General features: G+C 43.2%; 1 protein-coding gene across 9 annotated transcripts in view; it reads left to right on the top strand.

Moving 5' to 3' along the window:
- Positions 1–20910, top strand: part of WDR59 (WD repeat domain 59) — a 78252-nt gene that overhangs the window by 13302 nt on the left and 44040 nt on the right. For 6 of the 9 annotated variants that reach the window (XR_014019575.1, XM_081273371.1, XM_081273378.1 and 3 more), the window contains 6 exons: positions 1523–1572; positions 6696–6831; positions 10138–10223; positions 11347–11427; positions 14489–14526; positions 19033–19121. Coding sequence is in view for 8 of the 9 variants with exons in the window: in XM_081273371.1 (XP_081129497.1) it covers positions 1523–1572; positions 6696–6831; positions 10138–10223; positions 11347–11427; positions 14489–14526; positions 19033–19121 (480 nt within the window). In the remaining variant the exon portion in view is untranslated. The remainder of the gene's footprint in view (positions 1–1522; positions 1573–6695; positions 6832–10137; positions 10224–11346; positions 11428–14488; positions 14527–19032; positions 19122–20910) is intronic. The other 3 variants (XM_081273373.1, XM_081273374.1, XM_081273375.1) reach the window with 3 other exon arrangements.

The following is a 20910-nucleotide window of genomic DNA, read 5'->3' as shown; positions in this document are numbered from 1 at the left end:
TTATTTCTTGTGTACCCACTTTGAAAGAATTATTGGAGAAAACAACATAGGTGGCTGAAACTTACACTCTCCTCACCCCAACATAGATCTAGAAAATTGATGAATCATGTCTGTCCAGAAGAGTGGGAGCTAACTGGGGATGAGGGGAAAGGAATGGTCTTACCCAGATGTTAGGAAGGTTAAAGGGCATATTTTAAAAATTTAATGATAGTCATTGTAGTTTCCCTAGGGTGAAGATTCTGTATTACTGAGGGGGGAGGAAGGAATCTGTCCAAGGAACAGATGGGGAAAGTAACAGAAATGTACAGGGGAAAGGTGGCAGGGTAAAGTAGAGAAGAAAAAGTGCAACTGCTGAGTGTATGGAGAAGGATATTTCATAATTTTATTATGTATCAGTGAATCTGCTTTTTCCATTTGAATATACTCATCTTGCTATTAAAAGTTTTACCTTTTTCAAAAAAAAAAAATCACACTGCCCTCGCGGGAGAAACCATCCTGTCTTTTTTCAAAACATTCATCTAGAAGCTGCACAGAAGAGTTCTGGAAGTGGCACCTTGTTTCATGGCCTGCCTTTCCAGCTGGACCTTTCTCTGCTCATGACTCTAGTATAATATGAAGGTCGCACTTTTGAGCCTCCAGTAGGGCACTCTGGCTTTTTGTCCCCAATGTTAACTTTGACATTTCTCGAGGGTGGACAAGTGTGTGAAACCCAGTCAGTAGTAAGGCCAGTGAGGGGAAGGGAGAGAATTTCTGCTTGCCATTTGTGTTTGTGACAGCATGTACAAAATGGATTCTCTTGATATTCTCTCAGAAATATCAAGACTTAGAACCTTTAATAACTAAACAACGGCACAAGTAATTCGAGTTAATGACATGCAAATGCAGCAGCACTTGAACTTGTCCCAATCAGAGAATTTAGGACCGCAACTGCCAGGATTCAAATCAGCCTCCTGTTTCAGCTTAGATGCAGATTCACTGGACTCAGCACCATCTTTTGGGAATTAGGCTTTGGATCCTGCGGTGTTGGTGCTCAGAAGGAATTTGGAGACCTAGTTAGTGGAAACCAGAAAAATGCACTCGAAATTTCATCTTGAATGTGAACTAGGCATCTTAGTAACAAGAATATGACCGCAGATTCAGCCGGGTGTTATTTGAATAATACCAGCCGCCCTGTGGCTTGAGGCCTTGGGAAAGGCCTGGGTGCGTTGTTTGTGCAGAGGGGCCAGTGTCCCAGGATAGGTTCCCCTTGGGAAAGGGTCTTGGTGCATTGTAGCTGTTGATTATCATGCTGCTCAGACTCCCTGAGGGCTAGTAACTGATAGAAACTGCCATGTTGTCAACATGAAACTTTGGTGGGAACCAGAAGGGAGTCAAAGTATCCACTGTAGAAAACTAATGATACTTGCTAGCTGGGGACTGCCTGGGAGATGGGAAGAGGAAGATCCACATTGAAAAGGAACACCAGCCTTCTCCACCTGAGCAGGCTCTGCTGGCGGGACTTAATTTGTGTTCTCTCTCACAGGCAACTGCAATGTCTGTGGACTGTCTTGGGCAGCATGCAGTGCTTTCTGGGTAAGTGAGCTTTGGGAGTGTGTCTGCCACAATTTCTGGGGAACAAACTGCAAGTTAGGTTTCTGGGAAATTGGAAAATATCCTGGTATTTAAGGATTATGATCACAGGGTCTAATTCTTCCAACCTAGTGAAAACAGGACACTTGTAGAGGTTACTCACTATTTATTTTTGTCTCTGACCTAACAGGTAAGCAGCAGAATTCCATCAAAATTTTAGTGACTGGTAGTGGTCTTGAAATTGCAATTTTGTGTTTATTGCATAGACTTTTCAAGAAAGCTATCTAGTATGGTCGGATAGGTAGTGACTAGGATTGAGGGAATCTGGTTCTATTTTGGCAGTGCCACTAATCACAAGCCTGTGGACTTTTTTTTTTTTTTTTTTTTTTGGTACCAGGAATTAAACCCAGGGACACTCAACCCTTGAGCCACATCTCCAGCCCTTCCATGCCTTTTTTTTGTAGTTGTAGATGGACAGAATGCCTTTACTTTATTTGTTTATTTTTATGTGGTACTAAGGATTGAACTCAGTGCCTCACACATGCTAGGCAAGTGTTCTGCCACTGAGCTACAGCCCCAGCCCCCCAGCCCTTTTTAACTTTTTTTATTTTAGAGTCTTGCTGAGTTGCTGAGGCTGGCTTTGAACTTGGCAATCTTCCTGCTTCAGCCTCCTGAGTTGCTGGGATTATAGGTGTGTGCCACCACTCCCAGCAACCCCAACCCCTGCACTTTTATTCAGTTGACCTAACTGCATTTTGGTTTTCTTTTTTTTTTTCTTTTTTTTTTAAACAAACTACTCAAAGTCTTACATTTTTATTATTATTTTGTAGTTGTAGATAGACAGAATGTCTTTATTTTATTCATTTATCTTTATGTGGTGCTGAGGATCGAACCCAGTGCCTCAAGCATGCTAGGCAGGTGCTCTGCCCCTGAGCCACAATCCCAGCCCTGCATTTTGATTTTCTAATGAAGGAATTAAATTCCATCAAGAAGAAATTAAACTACATAGTATTCTGTAATGTTATTAGATTTTGTTGTTCTTGTTGATGTTGTTTTTGCAGTTCTGGGGATTAAGCCTGGGACAATTTATCACTGAGCTACATCCCCAGTTCTTTTTATTTTTTATTTTTTAAATTTTGGTATAGGGTCTTGCTAAGTTTCAGAGGCTAACCACGAACTTCCGATCCTCCAGTTTTAGCCTTCTATATTGCTGGCATTGTAGGCATGTGCTATCACAGGCTTCTGTAGTGTTTTCAAGCTCAACAAAGAAGATTCTGGCAATTAAGTTTCATCTCTGCCTTTGTAATAACCCTGGTATTGTACCAGAATAAAATTTAATGGGCAGGGTCCTCCCTTCCCTTTCACATTGCTCTAGGTTACTATCCCCCTCTCAAATTCAGTTGTTTTTTAAAATTAACTTAGTTGTTTATGAACCTATTTACAAATCAGTGAAAATATTTTCTTTTACCTTCATTATTTTATTTTGAAATTGTTTTAATTTACCTTTTTAAAAAAGCACATGCACATAGCAAACATTTAAATAGTTCAAAAGGATATATCATGGAAAATTTTCCTCCTACATTCTGACTAAAGACATTATTGACATTGTTTTCTTTTGTGACACTAGGCACAAGGATAAGGAAATATTGGTGTTTCTCTCTTTTAGTTCTAGTTTCCTGGTCAGTTTTTGAAAAACAACTTGTTAAGATACAATTAATATATACATGTAATATGAATTACATGTAATTCACTTATTTAAAGAGTATAGTTTAGCTGGGCATATGGCTCATATCTGTAATCCCAGTGGCTCAGGGGGCTGAGGCAGAAGGACCACAAGTTCAAGACCAGCTTCAGCAACTTAGCCATGCCCTAAGCAACTTAGTGAGACCCTGTTTCAAAATAAAAGACAATAACAACAACAAAAGGGCTGGGGATATTAGTTCAATGGTAAAGTGCCTCTGGGTTATATCTTCAGAACCCCTCACCCCTAAAAGAGTGTAATTTAGTGTTTTTTTGTATATTACATTTTTAATTTCATACTCACTTTTTTTTTTTTTTTTTTTTTTTTTTTGCAGGGCTGAGATTGAACTCGGGGGCACTCAGCCACTGAGCCACACCCCCAGCCCTGTTTTATATTTTTTATTTTAGAGACAGGGTCTTACTGAGTTACTTAGTGCCTTGCTTTTGCTGCAGCTGGCTTTGAACTTGAGATCCTCCTGCCTCAGCCTCCCAAGTTGTTGGGATTACAGGCGTGTGCCACCTGGCTTTATACTCACTTTTTGTACCATTTTTTTTTTTAAATCAAGGAAATACCTATAAATGTTTTAATAGTAGTGTAGCACTACAAAGCTTATGTTAGAGAACAGTGGTCTCCACCTCACTTTTCCCCTGGTTCCGCTGGAAGCTCATATCTCAGACTCTAGCTCTGCCTTTTGATGATTGCCTCCATTTTCCCAGTTAGTGCACATGAATGACTCCAGCTGGTTTTATCCATCTTGAACATTATAAATTGACTCCTTACACCAGAAGATGAGGATTGGTTCTTTTTCTACACTCTTGCACACCTACCTGGCCTTCCCCCTTTTTTTCAATACAGCTCTATTACAGTCATTGGATTGATTCAGTATTTGAGGTTTTTTTTCTCAGAATTATTGTGAGAGGTCCTGTGCCATTCTGATTCTGGGCTCTTTGTCACTTATCTTTCTTTTTGGAAGCTTAAAAATCCTATCTTTATCTCTGGAGTTTGTGAAATTTTCACCGTGACTGCTTTGTCTATTAGTCTTTGTCCTATTAGTCAGTGTTTGCTTTTCTGTGAATTCTCTTCTGACCTTTTTGTCCTTTTGCTTTGCATCCTGGGAGTTTCTAACTTTAACATTCATTCCTTCTATCAGATTTTCTTAAATTTCAACTATTTTAATTTTCAGAAATTTTCAAGATTCTTAAAAACTTCAACTATGATTTTAATGTACTCTACAGTCTACAATATTCTCTTAACTCAGAGAATGTTGATTCCAGGCTTTTTCTTTCCTCTATGTTACCCCTGTTCTCATTGAGTTCCTTCCCCCCACCCCCCCACTGTTCGTCTCTTTCAGGTTTCCTCCAGTGACTAAGCTGATTGGCTCTCTGTTCACATTGAAGAGTGATCGGAGTGGCTGTCTAGGTGGGTGGCTGTGGGCACATTTTAGAGAGATCAGGCAGGAACTGGGACTTCTTGTTAGTGGGTGCCCAGGTAACCCTATGTCCAAGGTGTTGTTTGTGGTTGCTTATGTTTTGGGGGGACTGATCATTTTCACCTGACAAGTGTTGTCAAAAAAGGGGCTGGGGTTGTGGCTCAGTGGTAGAGTGCTCATCTAGCATGTGTGACATACTGGGTTTGATCCTTAGCACCATATAAAAAGAAATAAAATAAAGGCATTGTGTCCAATTATAACTAAAAAAATATTTTTTTATAAAAGTGTTATCTAAAGGATAAAAGGTGGCATTGTGAGGGCCCCATACCAGTAACGGAAGGGACTGGAGGCCTCGTACTCACATTGCCAGGTTTTGAGTACAGCACCTTAATTTAGCAGCTGTGCTGTGCTGCTAATCCCAGGCTAGGGAATAGCAGCACCCACCTTCCACCTGGGGTGAAGGAGAGGTGGCTCATCTGGCTTTTTGAGGGCCATATAAACCTCTCTCTTTAGTGTACTTTCAAACAATTCTTGTATTTTGTTCTGTTTTTGTTTTGTTTTTTTGTCTCCCAGTGCTCCCCTGTCCTTACCTTGAGGAGTCCTGCAGGTCCTGCAGTGTGAGCCAGATGGCTTCTTGGGCTCCTCCCCTCGCCAGCACTTGAACTTTATTTAGCTTTCTTTACTCTAGATCAGTTAACCATCTGTCCATCTGCTTTCCATTTTGTGTACCTTTGTGAGTTTCTTTTCTTTCTTTCTTTTTAGCTCTTACTTGAGTGAGGCTTCAGGGGAGTGAAGGTAAACCCAGGTTTCACCAGCCATGCTCATCTGAAGTGCCCGCTTTCTGCTCTTCTCCGTTTGCTCCATAGTGTCTCTGAACTCCCTGGTGATACACCTGTGTGCCGAGCTCTTGTCCTTGTACTGTTTTTCTTAATAATGGAAGAAGCCAGCCTGTCTACTGCAGGCGCAGGTGATTGCTTTGGGGGAGGCCAGAGGTTCAAGATCTTTGTTCTGCATTAACTTTGTTAGAAATCCTGGAAGTTTTGTGAAATTGTATCTTCCCCATTATCCTTCTTATGCCTTAAGCTCTTTAGAATTTCTCCTGCCATCTAGAATTTTACAACCCATTTGTCTGAACAGGGGCTACTGATCATTTTATTTTTGAGCTTACCTGTTCTTATTGATAGCCAGGGGCTCAGAGCTCTCTCTAATGAGGATGACTGCGGGGATGTTGATTCATATACCAAGATTTTTTTTTTTTTAACTTGAAAAATAGAGGAACACAGTGCATCCTTGTTTTCAGATAATTTATATTGGTTGATATCTTTAACATTATTGGTACTTACTGTGTTATCTTTTTTTTCTTTATCTTATTTCCCTTCCTGATAGATTTAATTTAGTTTCCATGTAGTAGTCTTGCAGAGGAGTTTGAGATTTTTCTGCAGGGGTTAGCTAGGTGATAAACGAAGTGTGTAATTTAACACACATTTATTGAGTGTAGAGCACTGTGCTTACTGATGTGGAGCATACCAAGATGTTCAAGACATGGTCTATCCATATTCCAGACACAGTAGTCCTGCTATAGAAGTAAATGCTGCCCATGTCCCAGGATACAATGTGGAAGCAGTAATTGACCCTAATTGGGGCCTTGGGAAGGGCTTGGAGAGGGCAGGTTGGAGCTCAAGTCAGGGCAAGCAGATAGACTCTCAGGGGTGCATATGGTCAGGAAGGCCACCTTTGGAGGTAGACACTCACCGAGATACTGCTCCCTTTGCTTAACTGCCAGTTTGAGTTACTCTTTTCCCTTGTGTACCTCTCAGAGTAGATAAATGTCATGTGCATCTGGGGTTTTTAGGAGCACTGTTTGCAGATCATATGTGATTCTAAGTGTGCTCTTCTGTCTCAGTGCTAGTGTGGCTCTGTTGCTATATTGCTGTAATGCTGATGTTGTTCTCCTAGTCGCAGATTCCTGTACATCGTCAATCTAGATGCTCCTTTCGAAGGTCACCGGAAAATCTCTCGTCAGAGCAAATGGGACATCGGAGCTGTGCAGTGGAATCCTCATGACAGCTTCGCACATTATTTTGCAGCTTCGGTAAGTTCACTTTGAGAATGTCATCTTTTTCATGTGTCATCTTAGGCTAGCAGGTTTGTGTCCTGTGTAGAAAAGAAAGTATAATTCTCATTGCTCAGTCAGAAAAGAGATTTGAATGGCTCTGCAAGAAAGAGGCACGTTAAAATAAATAAATATACATATATATTACAAATGTATGTACATGTATGTCAATGTGTATGCATTACACGTGTGTGTACATGTATATTATGTTTGTTTGATGGTTTCATTGGTGTCAGGCCTTGTATTTCTAGAGCCTGAATATAGATTTTGAAAGGGAAGCAAGTGGTTGCCTTCGTTTCTGTGTGTGGTGAGAACCCATTTTCATTAGCAGCAGGGTAACATCCAGTGGCCAGATGGCAGATGACTGGAAGATGTTTAAAGAGGGTACCTGGGGAGCGGGCCTGGGCTCTGCTCCCATCACTCTCCGAAGGAGCAGGAGACTCCCTACTCCCTTCCCCTCAGAGGAGGGGCTTCTTGATTGAGATTCCTTAGATTGATTGACCTCGTTGAATCTGCATGCCTCCTTGTGTGTGAATTTTCCCAGGGAAAACACACGTAAGTCTTAATAGGTTTTCTGAGAAATTTATGATCCTAAAAGGTCCTGGGCTCCATCAGCTCTGGCATCTTTCTCCAGATTCTACGCCATTGTTCTTTGCTGGCTCTTCTGAATAGTGCCCATCTGAACATGTGTGTGGATGTACTTGTTTTCAGTTCTGAACCTGTGCTCGGGAGTAGAATTACAGGGTCATATGGTTATAACTTTTTTTTAAAAAAAGTTTACTTTCTAGTTGTAGTTGGACATCATACCTTTATTTTATTTATTTATTTTTATGTGGTGCCCAGGATCGAACCCAGGGCCTTGCCCGTGCTAGGTGAGTGCTCTACTGCTGAGCCACAACCCCAGCCCTGATTATAACTTTTTGAGGGAACTAACAAACTGTGTCCCACAGTGGCTCATCTGTTTTGTATTCCCATTGGCAATGCATAGGGATTCCAGCTTTTCTATATTCTCACCAACATTTGTTGTTTAATTTAAATTGTTGTCATTCCTAGTTGGTATGAAGTGGTCCCTTATTTTGTTTTTTTGATTTACATTTCTCTAATGACTGATGATGTTAAGCATCTTTGCATGTGCCTATTGGCCATTTATGTACCTCTTTTTTTTGAAGAAGTGTCTTTTCTGGTCCTTTGCCCTTTTTGGTTTGGTTGGGTTTTGGGTTTCTTGGTTGTTTTTGCTGTGTTAGGGATTGAACCCAGGGCTTTAAGCAACACCCCAGCCCCATTTTTTTTTTTTTAAACACAACTGGGGATTAAACCTAGGGCCTTCGGTATGCTAGGCAGGTGCTGTACCGTGGAGTAACAACCTTAGTCCCTATACCCAATTTTTTTTCCCTTTGCCCATTTCTGAATCAGGTTGTTTGTACTTTTGTTGTTGAGTTGTGAGAGTTCTTTGTATATTCAGGATGCTAGACCTTTATCATCTATGTGATGCAAATAGTTTCTCCAAAATATTTGTCAAAGAAATATTGTTTTTTTCACTTTCTCTTTTTTTTGTGTGTGTGTGGGAGGTGGTACTGGGGATTGAACTCCGGGGCACTCAACTACTGAGCCACATCTCCAGCCCTATTTTGTATTTTATTTAGAGACAGGGTCTCACTGAGTTGCTTAGTGCCTCACCGTTGTTGAGGCTGGTTTTGAACTTGTGATCCTCCTGACTCAGCCTCCCAAGCTGCTGGAATTACAAGCGTTTTTGTGTGCCACCATGCCTGGCTCTTTTTTCACTCTCTTGATAATGTCCTTTGATGCACAAAAGTCTTAATTTTGATGAAGTTCAGTTTATTTATTTATTTTTTCTGTCATTGTTCTTGGTTGGAAGGCAGCTTCTTGCAGAGAAAGAGCTTTAGAATTGGGCAGATCTGGAGTCGAGGCCTAGTTTGAACTCTTTTTTTCTTGAGCAAGCCACTCAACTTTCTAAGCCTTGGTTGCATCATGTATACTTGGATGATGATACTCACCATGCAGGGAGGTGAGAAAGGTCAGATTGGATAAGGTGCCTTGTACATGGATGAGAACTGACAGACCCTCTGAAAATAGTAGGAATGTTATAAGATGAGGGAACTTTTCATTCTGTTCCCATTGAAAGCTATTTTGAATCCTAACCTTTTCAAGAACCTTACCTGTTTAGATTTGGAAACTGGCATTTCAGAATAAAAATCTCAGAACTTAATTTAACTATCTGCCTCTGAACTAAAATGAAAATTAGTCTATTATATTTATCAGTTCAGAAAGTATTCCATGGCCTGCCATTGTTCTCAGTCTGTTGGTGTCTTTATCCTCTTTGAGTTTAAGTGCACAGTATTTAGGGAACTGTTCTGCTGTTTCTTTTAAATGAAATCTACTTTGATAGAGCCTTTTATTTTCTTCCCCCTTTTTAGTTGAGTTTCTTCTGGTCCATTTTCCTTGTCTCTTTCTCTTTAACCCTCAAATAAATTTTGTGTTAGGCATATTTCAGGGAGTCCTGTGTATAATTTTGCCTTCTTGCAGGTCCTTTTGATGGTGTTTCTTTTTTCTTTCTTGTGTATCTGGGTGTGTTTATGTGTGTTTTCGGTAGTAGAGATTGAACCCAGGGGCATTTTATTCTGGGCTACATTCCCAGCCCTTTTTATTTTTGATTTTGAGACAGGGTCTTGCTAAGTTGCTTAGGGCCTCGCTTAGTTACTGTGGCTGGCTTCAAACTTACAGTCTTCCTGCCTCCCCCTGCTGGGATTACAGGCATGTGTCAGCATGCCTGGCATGTATCTGTGTTTTTAAAGTGAGGTAGGTGGACTCTGGGCATTTGGTGTGGGAAGGGTAAGCTGAAAGCATCCACTGTGACAGTAGTTGGAGAGTTAAGTGTGTGACCTTCTGAGGGGGGAGGAAGTTCCTTTAGTGGTCTGGGCTGTCTCTGTGGCCCATGAGGCTCATGCTCAGGATCCCATCTCCAGCTTCAGGTCCACTGTGACTGTTCAAGATGGGTGCCCTTCCTGTTCGCGCTTGGCAGTGCCCAGGGTGCATGGAGACATCAGTATGATGCAATTCCATTTTGAAATTCATAGCTGTATGTACTAGCTGAGGCTTGTTCAAGCTAATGTTTATTATACTGATTTCTTTTGGCTTTTTAGGAAGTTCAACCTATAGATCTCTGCCAGTTGGCCACCTCTTCTTGCCTTAAGCATTGGGGTGAAAACCTATATTCCAGTGGTATGCTGTGCTACCCACAGCCTTCTCTTCCTTATTTCTTTTCAGAGTAACCAACGGGTGGACCTTTATAAGTGGAAAGATGGCACTGGGGAAGTTGGCACAACCTTACAGGGCCATACGCGCGTCATCAGGTAGGCACCAGCCCTCCACAGTGCCTTGGCCTGTCTTACTTTGGTTAGTGAAATGCAGATGCTATCCCCCTTGCATGGCTTGACCCTGTGTGTTGCACTGGCCCTGGGGCCACCAAGGTGCTCGTGAAGAAACCAAGGACAATCAATATTTAAGAAGTGTCACCTATGTAGCTGTTGACCCAAAGCTGCTGTTTGCCAGAGGAGGCAGGGGAGGTATGCAGTAGAATCCCCAGGGCAGGGTCTACCGTGCCCTGAGTGTGTGGAGACTACCAGCAAGCAACTGTGGTCATTACAGTCGGCTCCTGCACCCCAGTCTACTATCCACGTGCACAGTTGCCTCCCACTTAGGACCTTCCAGAGTGTTCTTGAGCCTCTTTCCCTGGGCAGCTGTTTCTTGGTAGGAGAAACTTTTTCTAGGGAATAGCATCAGGGAGTTCAGGGGGAGTGAAACTGATCTGGAAGTGAGGGCACTAGTGTGAGGCGATCTGTGGAGTAACCACCTTCCTGGGGCTGAGGGTTCAAGTAGGGAGCCCCAGGGCTGCCAGCCCTCCTAGAAGGCGGTGTGGGAACATGGCTGTTCACCCCGCTTAGGAGAGGTGGGTTACCCAAGGTACCCGTGGTTGAGTCTCACTTAGAAAATGGTAATCAAGGGACTGGGGTTGGGGCTCAGCAGTAGAGTGCTTGCCTGGCATATGTGAGGCACTGGGTTCGATCCTCAGCACAACATAAAAATAAACAAAATAAAGATTTTGTGTCCGTCTACAACTAAAAAAAAAAAAAAGAAAAAGAAAATGGTAATCAAAGATTACTTCATGTGATTTCCCTGTGTTTTGTCTGTGTCTACTTATTCAGAGAGTCTGTTTTAAGTTGCCATGCTCCATTTATTTTCTGGGAGCAGGTGGTAGAGTAGTTGACAACCACAGGGAGAAGGACCTGAATGTTTCCTTCGGAGCTCATTTAACTCTTGCTCATTCATAGACAACTTTGGAGATCTCCAGTCTGAGCTGCAGTAAGAAGCCCATTGATGGTAACACTCAAAACCACTGGAAACTGGATTTACTAGTGCTTTGGAACTGAAGCTTTTTTTCTTTCTTTTTTTTTCTGTTAATTTCTTCTCTCCTAGCGACTTGGACTGGGCAGTGTTTGAACCAGATCTCCTGGTCACCAGCTCTGTGGACACCTACATCTACATTTGGGATATCAAGTAAGAACAATGAGGAGGTTTAATCACTTGTTTGTGGGATTATTGGGGACCTTCATTTCAGAGATTATGTCTTAGTTTGGTTTCCTCTAAATGCAGATCCTGAAACAAGGGTTTGGGTACAAGTATATGATATTGGAGATGACAGAGGCGTAGGCAGGGGTTGGAGAAGAGAGAGGCAGGTGGGGAAGACTGTTAAGCCAGGGAGCACCCTCCTCTGGTTGCCAGCATGAACAGGTAGGGTGTAATCACTGGGGGTGCTTGGTGCTCCTGCAGAATACCTCCTCAGAAGTTTCCCACCGAGGGCCTAGGAAGCATGTTTGACTCTGCAGTCATCGGGAAGGCTGCCCCCAGGGGTCTGAGTTCCCTGGCATTCAGGCCTGTCAGAGTTCTTCAGAGCAGGCTGCAGCAGCCAGGGCAGTCCCCTTGGCAAGGCAACACAGGTGCTGCATTTGGAAGTGGAGCTGGGGTTGACTGAAGTGGCAGGTGATGGAGGGGATGATGACGGGCACTGCCACGCATCTGCTCAGCTCCTCACTAGTTGTTTGTGAGGCTCAGCTCCACGTCTGTCAAATGGGGCCTAAGGGACACCTCCCAGGGTTCTACCTCATGGCATAAGGAGTAAAGAAGCTCCCACCTCTGGCTTGGCACATCAGAAGAACGATGTTCCTGCCAGGCTTGGTGGCACACACCAAGGTACTCAGGAGCCTGAGGTGAGACTCAGGAGGTAGTGAGACTGAGCCCAGCCTGGGTCACATAGCAAGACCCTGTCTCAAAAATAGAGGCGCTGGGGTGGTGGCTCAGAGATAGAGCACTCGCCTAGCATGCGTGAGGCACTGGGTTTGATCCTCAGCACCACATAAAGTAAAATAAAGGTATTATGTCTACCTATAACTAAAACAAATATTTAAAACACTGTTTCAACAACAACAAAAAATCCCAACAAGTATAACAGTGCCCCTTTGTCATATGGTTAGAGCTGGTTGCTCTGAGGAAGCAGTCTGTAGGGTCCCTCTCCCCTAGCCAGGTGCTCTGCTTCCCACCTGGAGGTAACTCTGGACTACTACCAAGCTACAAAGGCTTGGACTGTAGGCAGAAGATAAGCCAGGTATTGGGGTGGAACTGACCGGCTAGACCAGCAAAGTGGCTCTGCGGGAGTGAGGTGTGTGTGTCTGACTTGACTGTGCAGATACATGAGCCCCATGGCGCCCTTTGGTCTAAGGTCAGTGCCAGGGGAGACACACTGAGTCCAGGGCAAGTGGAAGGTGGAAGCTCTAAACGGGTCCTCAGGGAGCTGCGGGCGGGAGTGGAGTGCGCCTCCTTCACACAAAATGGGTCTTTTCATGATGTAAAGGTACTGAGCTCACATTCTTCCTCAGGTTTTCTAAACAGTAAACCAGAGCTGCAGATTTGCCTTCACTGGCCTCCTTGGCCCCAGGGTGCCACTGCTGGAGAAGATGCCCCTCGGATTTCTTCTTCTTTTTTTTCCTTTTTTTTGTAGTACTGGGGATTGAACCCAGGGGTACCCTACTACCAAGCTACATCCCCGGTTGTTTTTAATTTTTCTTTGAGGCAGGGTCTTGCTAAGTTGCCCAGGCTGGCCTGGAACTTGTGGTCCTCCTGCCTCAGCCTCCCCAGTTGCTGGGGTTACAGGCATGTGCCACCATGCCCAGCACCCCTCTGACTTCATAGTCAACTGTGCAGTTTCTCTCAGAATTCTCCTCTTGTAATCAGAGTAGTTCTTTTTTATGCAGTAGAAAACTCACAATGCAAAATTTATCATCTTGACTATTTTTGAATACACAGGTAATAGCGCTATGTGTATTCACACTGTTGGTGCAGCAGGTTTCCTGAACTTCTTCCTCTTGCAAAACTGACAGACTGTCTACATTAAACAATTCCCCATTCTGTTCTTCACCCAGCCCCTGGCAACAACTCTACTTTTTGCGGGGGAGGTGGGGTGGTTACCAGGGATTGAACTGCTTCCTGCCTCAGTTTCCCGAGCTGTTGGGATTACAGGCATGTGCCTCTGCACCTGGCACAACTCTACCTTTTGTTAAGCAAACTTTGACAGCTGTAATTACTTCATGTGAGCAGAATCATCCAAGTTTATCTTTTTGTTGATGGCTTGTTTTACTTACATAATGTTTTTGAGGTTCATCTATTTTATGTCATATGCCAGAATTTTCTTCATTTTTAAAGGTGAATAATATTCCATTGTATGGACATACCACATTTTGTCTATTTTCCTTTTGCCACATGGCTATTGGGAACAACCAAAGAAGTTTTTTTTTTTTTTTTTTTTAAGATTCTATTTTTTTTTTAATTTTAATTTGTTATATGTGACAGCAGAATGCATTACAATTTATATTATACATGTAGAGCACACTTTTTCATATCTCTGGTTGTAGACAAAGTAGATGCACGCCATTTGTTTTTTCATTCATGTACTTAGGGTAATGATGTCCATCTCATTCCACCAGGTTTTTTGTGCTTAAACACTGAGCAAAATCTTCAGGCCTTTTTATTTTTAGTTTTAATCACTAAGTTGCTTAGGGCCTTGCTAAGTTGCTGAGCCTGGCTTTGAACTTGTGATCCTTCTGCTTCAGCCTCCCCAGCCACTGGGATTAAAGGTGTGCACCACCATGCCGGGCACTCAGAGAAGTTTTATAATCCACCTTTGAAATGCTGTTGGGAAGGTTCTTGGATTACACTGCCCTGTCACACGTTGCCATGGCAGTAATGACCCCAGGAGGGGATTCTTTGGCTTCCTCTCCTGCCACATTGGGGCTACCCAGGCCATCCTAAGTCATGTAATCTTTTCTGTGGATTTAACTGTATGATTTGAAATTCAAACTCAGCCTCCATTATAGTGGCTGAGAAAGTTCACCTACCTAGAGGGAAAACAGGTTTCTCTTTACACGTCTTTTTAAGGCCCTCTCAGCAGATCTAACTCCAGGTTCCTGGGAGAGTAAAGTGAAGAAAGTGTGTGCAGAGAGTGGAAAGTACCAGGTGGCTGGGGGCATATGAATTGGGCATTTGACTTCCGATTTTTGTGTTTCAGAGACACAAGGAAACCCACTGTTGCACTCTCTGCTGTAGGTGAGTGTGTCGCCCCTGGTGTGCCTTCATCCCAGTGCTTCCCACTCCTGGCCATTTCATTGCTCCTCGTGGTCTGACCACTCATGTCCTACGCCCTGCTGGGTAAAATTGCAAGTCCCACGTTGCAAGGTGCTTGCTTTGCTCACGTTGCTCCGAACCCTAACCCTAACCCTAACCCTAACCCTACCCTACCTTAGTCCCCCCTCCCCCTCCCCTCCCCTCCCCCCTCCCCTCCCCCCACCCTTGGGGCTTCAGTGATTGTCATCAAACATCCAGTCTCCTTTCATCTTTACCTCTATCCACTGCCTCCCCCACTGCCCTCATTCCTTTGTGGTTATTTTGAGCAAGGCTTAGGTGTTGTGTCATTTTTTCAACATATATTATGTATTATAAAAGAAAATCCCTAAAAAAGAAAGTAATCACTGTACCATTAACATACCTAAAATATTAATAATGGCTCCTTAGTATCTTCAGATATCTAAGAAGTATTCAGGTTTCCCCAGTGGTCTCTTTCTGAATCTCTGTCTCTTTTTCTCTTTTTTTAAAAACTGGTGCTGGGGATCAAACCCAGGGCTCTGTGCATGCTAAGCACACTGTGCTTCTGACCTACACCCCTAGGCCCCCCCACCCCTGCTCTTGCTCTCACTCTCTTTTTTTTTTATATACTTTGGATTGAACTCAATGGCACTCTACCACTGAGTCACATCCCCAACTCTTCTTATTTTGTATTTTGAGACAGAGTCTCACTAATTTGCTTAGGGCTTTGCTAAATTGATGAGGCTGGCCTTGAACTTGCAGTCCTCCTGTTTCAGCCTCCCAAGTTGCTAGATTACAGGTGTGTGCCCCTGTGCCCTGCCCATTTCTCTTTCTTAAAAAACAAACAAACGGGCTGGGGATGTGGCTCAAGTGGTAGCATGCTTGCCTGGCATGCGTGCGGCCCGGGTTCGATCCTCAACACCACATACAAACAAAGATGTTGTGTCTACCGAAAACTAAATAAATAATTAAATGTTTAAAAACAAACAAACAAACAAACAAACAAACAAAACTGAGTCAGAATTAAAATAAAGTCTGGACTTCCAGGTTGTTGATACTTTTCTCATCTTTTTTAGTCTCCCTTTCCTGTTTGGGTTTGTTTGTTCTTTTCCTGCACAGTCTACTTATTTGAAGAAACCAGGTTGTCTTGTGCTTTCTCTACAATCTAGATTTATGCTGATTATGTCCCCACGGTATCATTTGACATGGATGAATTGAGTCTCTGAAATCACTTTCTGATCTACCTGTTTTCGTTGCTTAGTTGGAGCTATTTTTGGAACTCTCAGCTGTGCTGGGGGGAATATTCCCCCCACTTCCCAGAGTAAAATGTGGTTTTGAAACTGGCATAACTTACAGTGGTGAAGTCCAGTCACCAGTATTTTGGAACCCTTGATAAAATCATATATTTTCTATCTGTTAAATCCTGTTCCTTTGCATCTTCTTGATACACCTGAATACACATTTGGTGTTTGTTCTAAAATGGTTACATGATTCTTCAGTCCGCTGTGCCCTCACATCCCAGTATTTATACTTACCACCCTGATTGTGCTTAATCTGCTATCCAGCTGACCTGTGTTATGTATCATCTGTGGTATATACATGCTATCACAGACACGGTCCCTAACCTCTTGGTGCCTATATTTGCATTACAGTCCTGGCCAAGGAGATGCTTAATAAATGGCGTTAGCCAGGAGTGGTGGTGCACGCCTGCAATCCCAGCTACTGGGAAGGCTGAGGCAGAAGGATCTCAAGTTTGAGGCCAGCCTGGGCAACTTAAACCCTGTCCCAAAATAAAGTAAAAAGGGCTGGGTGTAGATCAGTGGTAGAGCATCCTTGGGTTCAATCCCTAGTACTGAAAAAAAAAAAAAAAAAAGAAAAAAAAAAGAAAGTTTGCACAGATAGACACAGGAATCAAGCACCCGAGCTGTGTTAGGTGCTTAAGGCTCTGCGGATCTGATCACCGACTCTGGGCTCTTATCTGAGACAAAGGTTGGCTGCCAAAGACATACAACTGAATAAAAATACAAATGGTCTGTAAACGCTTAAGTCACATTCCCCTCACTTTGTTACTTACACCTACAGATTTCTAGATTGGTTTTAGAGAAACCGTAAAAAAATGAGTCATTTTTTTCAGCCCACTTGTTCTGATTGTTTTCTTTTTGTTCTAGGTTTTAAAAAATAGAGGTAGGAGATTCCTCTCCTTTTTTGTACCTCAATGAGGTTTCTCAGTGGTATCAGAACTACCCCGGGAGAAAAAGGCAAATGACAGGCTTGTGAATCCTTAAAAGCTGCTCCATTTAACATTCCCCAAGAGGTGCAGGCTTGGCTAGCACCTGCTCCCCAGAGTCTGTGGTTCCTGTCTGTCAGTGTTGATGCCCTTTGGGGGGGTCAGTAAAAGCATGTCTCTGTGTGCTCCAGTTAAACAGTAGAATAAGTTCTACTGTTTTGGATCATGGTAGGGTGACTGTAGATTACAACAATTCTCTGCTCTGTGTGATCCTAATAAAGCAGGTTGGATTGGGGGTTCCCAGAACCCTTTGGAAGCCTTTGTGTTCTGACAGGACCCCACTGGGAAAGGCATATTCATTATGGTGTAAGTAATTGTCCAGAGGAAATGGAGCAAACTCTTCTTGCTGTTCTTCCTCTAGCTGTGCCCTTTCTTGCAAAGAAACTGAATCTCCTACATAATGTACCACATCTTCAGTGTTCTCCAGCTTTTATTCTTACCAACTTAGGGTGCCCTCTGTCTTGAGAGGAAACAAGACAAATTGGGGAGCAGGAGGACAAAAGGGGGTTGTGTAACAGAACTTAGTTAAAAAGGAGGAATGAGTTCTACTGTTTTGTATCATGGTAGGGTGACTATAGTTTACAACCGTTTATTTGTGTTTTATAAAGAACTAGAACCAGAGGCATTTGAAAATCTCCATCACAAAGAAAAGATAAATGATTAAGGAGATGGAAATTTGATTACCCTGATTTGATCATTATACACTGTATGGATATATCAAATTACCACACTGTACCCCATAAATATGTATAGTTAAAAATAAATTAAGCTGGGTGAGGTGTTGCATACCTTAATCCTAGCAACTGGGGAGGCTGAGGTAGGAGGATCACAAGTTCAAGATCAGTCTGGGGTGGGGGGGCGGGGGTTGGGGCTCAGTGGTAGAGTGCTCACCTAACATGCTTGAACCACTGAGTTCGATCCTAAGCACCACATAAATGTAAAATAAAGATATTGTGTCCACTTAAAACTAAAAAATAAATATATATATTTTTAAAGTCTTTTAAAAAATACTGAAAGAAAGATCAGTCTCAGCAACTAAGTGAGACTCTGTCTCAAAAAAATATTAATGGTTATATAGGACTAGGGATATAGCTTAGTGGTAAAGTTCTCCTGGGTTCAATCCCAGTACCGAAAAAATAAAGATTAAGAATTCCTTAGTGAAGCAAAAATAACAACAAAACAATGGGGGAGCGGGTGGTGCAGGGGAAGAAAAGAACAAACAAGACAAATGAACACTTTCCAGACCCACCACAAGATATCGGTGGGCAAGGACAGGCTCTGGCCTTCACTCTGTCCTGTTAGGTTCTGGTGCTTGCTGCCTGGGCTTCTTGGATCAAGTCGTTCTTGAAGCCCTGCACCTATGGGGTCTCCTCAGGGAAAGGTGGCACCGATGTCCTGTCAGCTGTGGTGTGGGCACGGATGAGAAGAGGCAGGAAGGAGGGCCAGCAGCATGGTACTGGTTTGACTTAGCTAGAAGTGCCACTGTGTCCCAGTTTGCCCTGTCTCAGCCCTGCCTGGCATCTCTCATTGTGTCTCCTGTCTTAGGTTCTCTTTTGACACTGTTCTTGCCTCTCTGGATTGGCTCAGAGAGAAAAGGACTGAGTTTTCACACCATCCTGACCCCACAAGCCCAGTGCCAATGGCCTCTCTAACTGCTGATGGGAGATGAGAGTCCACAGGAGCACAGGACCTCTGAGGGCAGAGTCGGACTACTCTGGGGTTGACTCTTCAGCTGAGCTTTGGCTTGAGACTGTTTTTTAAGACTGTCCCTCAAAAACAACAACTATGACTACCGGTGGGACAGAGCCAACACAGAGCTGAGGCGAGGCTGTCTGGTGTGCTGGGGACAAGGAGGGGTCAGGTACCAACCAATGCTAGGCTTAGCCAGTACTCAACTGCCGGTCCCCTAAGAAGGCAGATTTTCCTCCCTGCTTAGAGTAACCTGCGGGTTTTTTCTGGAATCATTTCCTTGATTAAGTGACTCTGATCCTGTTTTCAGTGTGCTAATTCACTCCCTTTTGGCTACTTTTTATCTGTAGCAGTGGAGCTGGTGTAGTCATAGGAATTGGAAGGATTTTTCTGTTCATTGACCAGAGCTCATTGTCCCCCTCCCCTGGATCGGCTTCATTCTGCTTCAGAAGGCAGTGAGGGCAGCAGCTTTCTTCTCCTGGTTTTCTTTGCAGCTGGTGCTTCCCAGGTCAAATGGAATAAAAAAAATGCAAACTGCCTCGCCACCAGCCATGACGGTGATGTACGGATATGGGATAAGCGGGTGAGTAACCTTTTCCCCTGTTGTTGGTCTTTCGTCTCTCCCAGAGGGTGTGGAGAGGATGTTATGAGTCCAGGGCTTGTCTTAGCAGTCTGGGGGACTCTGTGGCATGACATATTGTCATATTAAACTCAAAGTACCAGATAGTATTTGCTTCTCAATTAAACTGATGTTGAAAGAAGGTTGGGGAGTAGGGCATTATGACCAGAGGTTAAGAAATGAACTTGGCTGACCTATGTTAGAGCCTATTGTGCTGCTCCTCATTAGGACATCAGGCAAGTCACCACAACCCCACTAAGTGTCTTTATCTTCCAAGTAAAGATAATAGTCGGTGTGTCATTGAGATCAAGCCCTGGGGACCCAACACTGTTCTTAATTCAGTGATTAGTAGGCTTCGGATCCATGCCCGTTTGCCAAGTGGAAACCATTAACTCCACAGTGTAGACCATCTGAATACTTCAGTATAGGTCACTGAAGCAGGGAACTTTGTACTCAAATGCCGTGCCCCTAGAAGCCTAGATAGCTCACAGTCTCAAAATAACCTTCAGGTTGATCACATATTCCCACTGCCATGAACTCTGCGTATGCACCAATAGGGCCCTAGGTATAATGGGAAGTCAGTGGAAAGTTTCCTGTGTTGGCATTGTTGAGAATATGATATGGGAAAGGGCTCCCCCACATCTTACTGCCAGATAAATCATAGAGGGGTCAGCTTTTTAAGACCTGGGATGTAAGTACCATCTCCTGCTTTGTGAATCTTGAGGCTAGGGATCCTCAGGAATTTGTGTGGAGGACTTTTCATTGATGTCCCAAACCAGGTGCTGACTGTAAAGTCTCAGCATCACTTCTGGCCGCACAGGGTACATTTGGAAGAGAAGAGGGAAGTGAAGCTGAGACTGTGTGGCAGATCCTTCCTGTCTGTTGGATTAGGCTCCAGGACCTGCTGCCTGAAGCCCCTGCCTTAGCCAGCTCTTGGGAAAGAAGGTGACTGTGTAGGGCTTGCGCAGGGCACCTTCAGTGTGGTAGTTTCTTTCTTCTGTTTGTGTAGGTTGGTAAGGTCCACTTTCCCCTTTGTTTCTTTCCTTTCCTTTTCTTTTTTTTTAAAATTTTTTAGTTGTAGTCAGACATAATACCTTTGTTTTATTTTTTATCTTTTTTTAATGTGGTGCTGAGGATCGAACCCAGCACCTCATACGTGCTAGGCAAGTGCTCTACCGCTGAGCCACAACCCCAGCCCCCACTTTGTTTCTTAAATTGGTGATTGGTTTTATTCAGTTTGTCATTTGTCAGAAATGATCTGTATAGAATACATCTGGTTAACCCGCAGTGCTTTATATTTGCCTTAGGTTGGTTCCAGAGCCATAGGCAATGTAAGCAATTTTGCATTTCACCCTGAACTCTGGCAGTATGTTTTCCTTATCTTAAAAGAATAGACTGTTAGTATTTCTTTCTAGTTTCCTAATTGGTCCACTAATGTCACCAACTTCTCTCTGCCTTTTTATCTATTTTGTTGAAAGGATCTTAGTTTGCTTTTATTTTCCTGTTGATACTAAGAACTTCTTGCTCAGGTGAGTTTTAAACTTGTGATTGTATTTTCACTTCTCTGGCACTTTCTAGTGTCAAAGCAGCACTGATGACAGCCACCATCAGAGGCCTAAAAAGTGACATTGGATTTCCACCCAGGCTCACATGTCACTAATAGCACTAATGTTTAGTAAGCATTTCTTGGGCGTCAGCATTGTTCTAAGAGAGTCACGTGTGTGGATTAATTTCTCTTTGTAATTAGACTTTC

Source organism: Spermophilus citellus (assembly GCF_964194105.1).
Source record: "Spermophilus citellus genome assembly, chromosome: 18".
Classification (NCBI taxonomy): domain Eukaryota; kingdom Metazoa; phylum Chordata; class Mammalia; order Rodentia; family Sciuridae; genus Spermophilus; species Spermophilus citellus.
The sequence above is the reverse complement of the archived record's forward strand: the minus strand, read 5'-3'. Positions and strand labels throughout refer to the sequence as shown.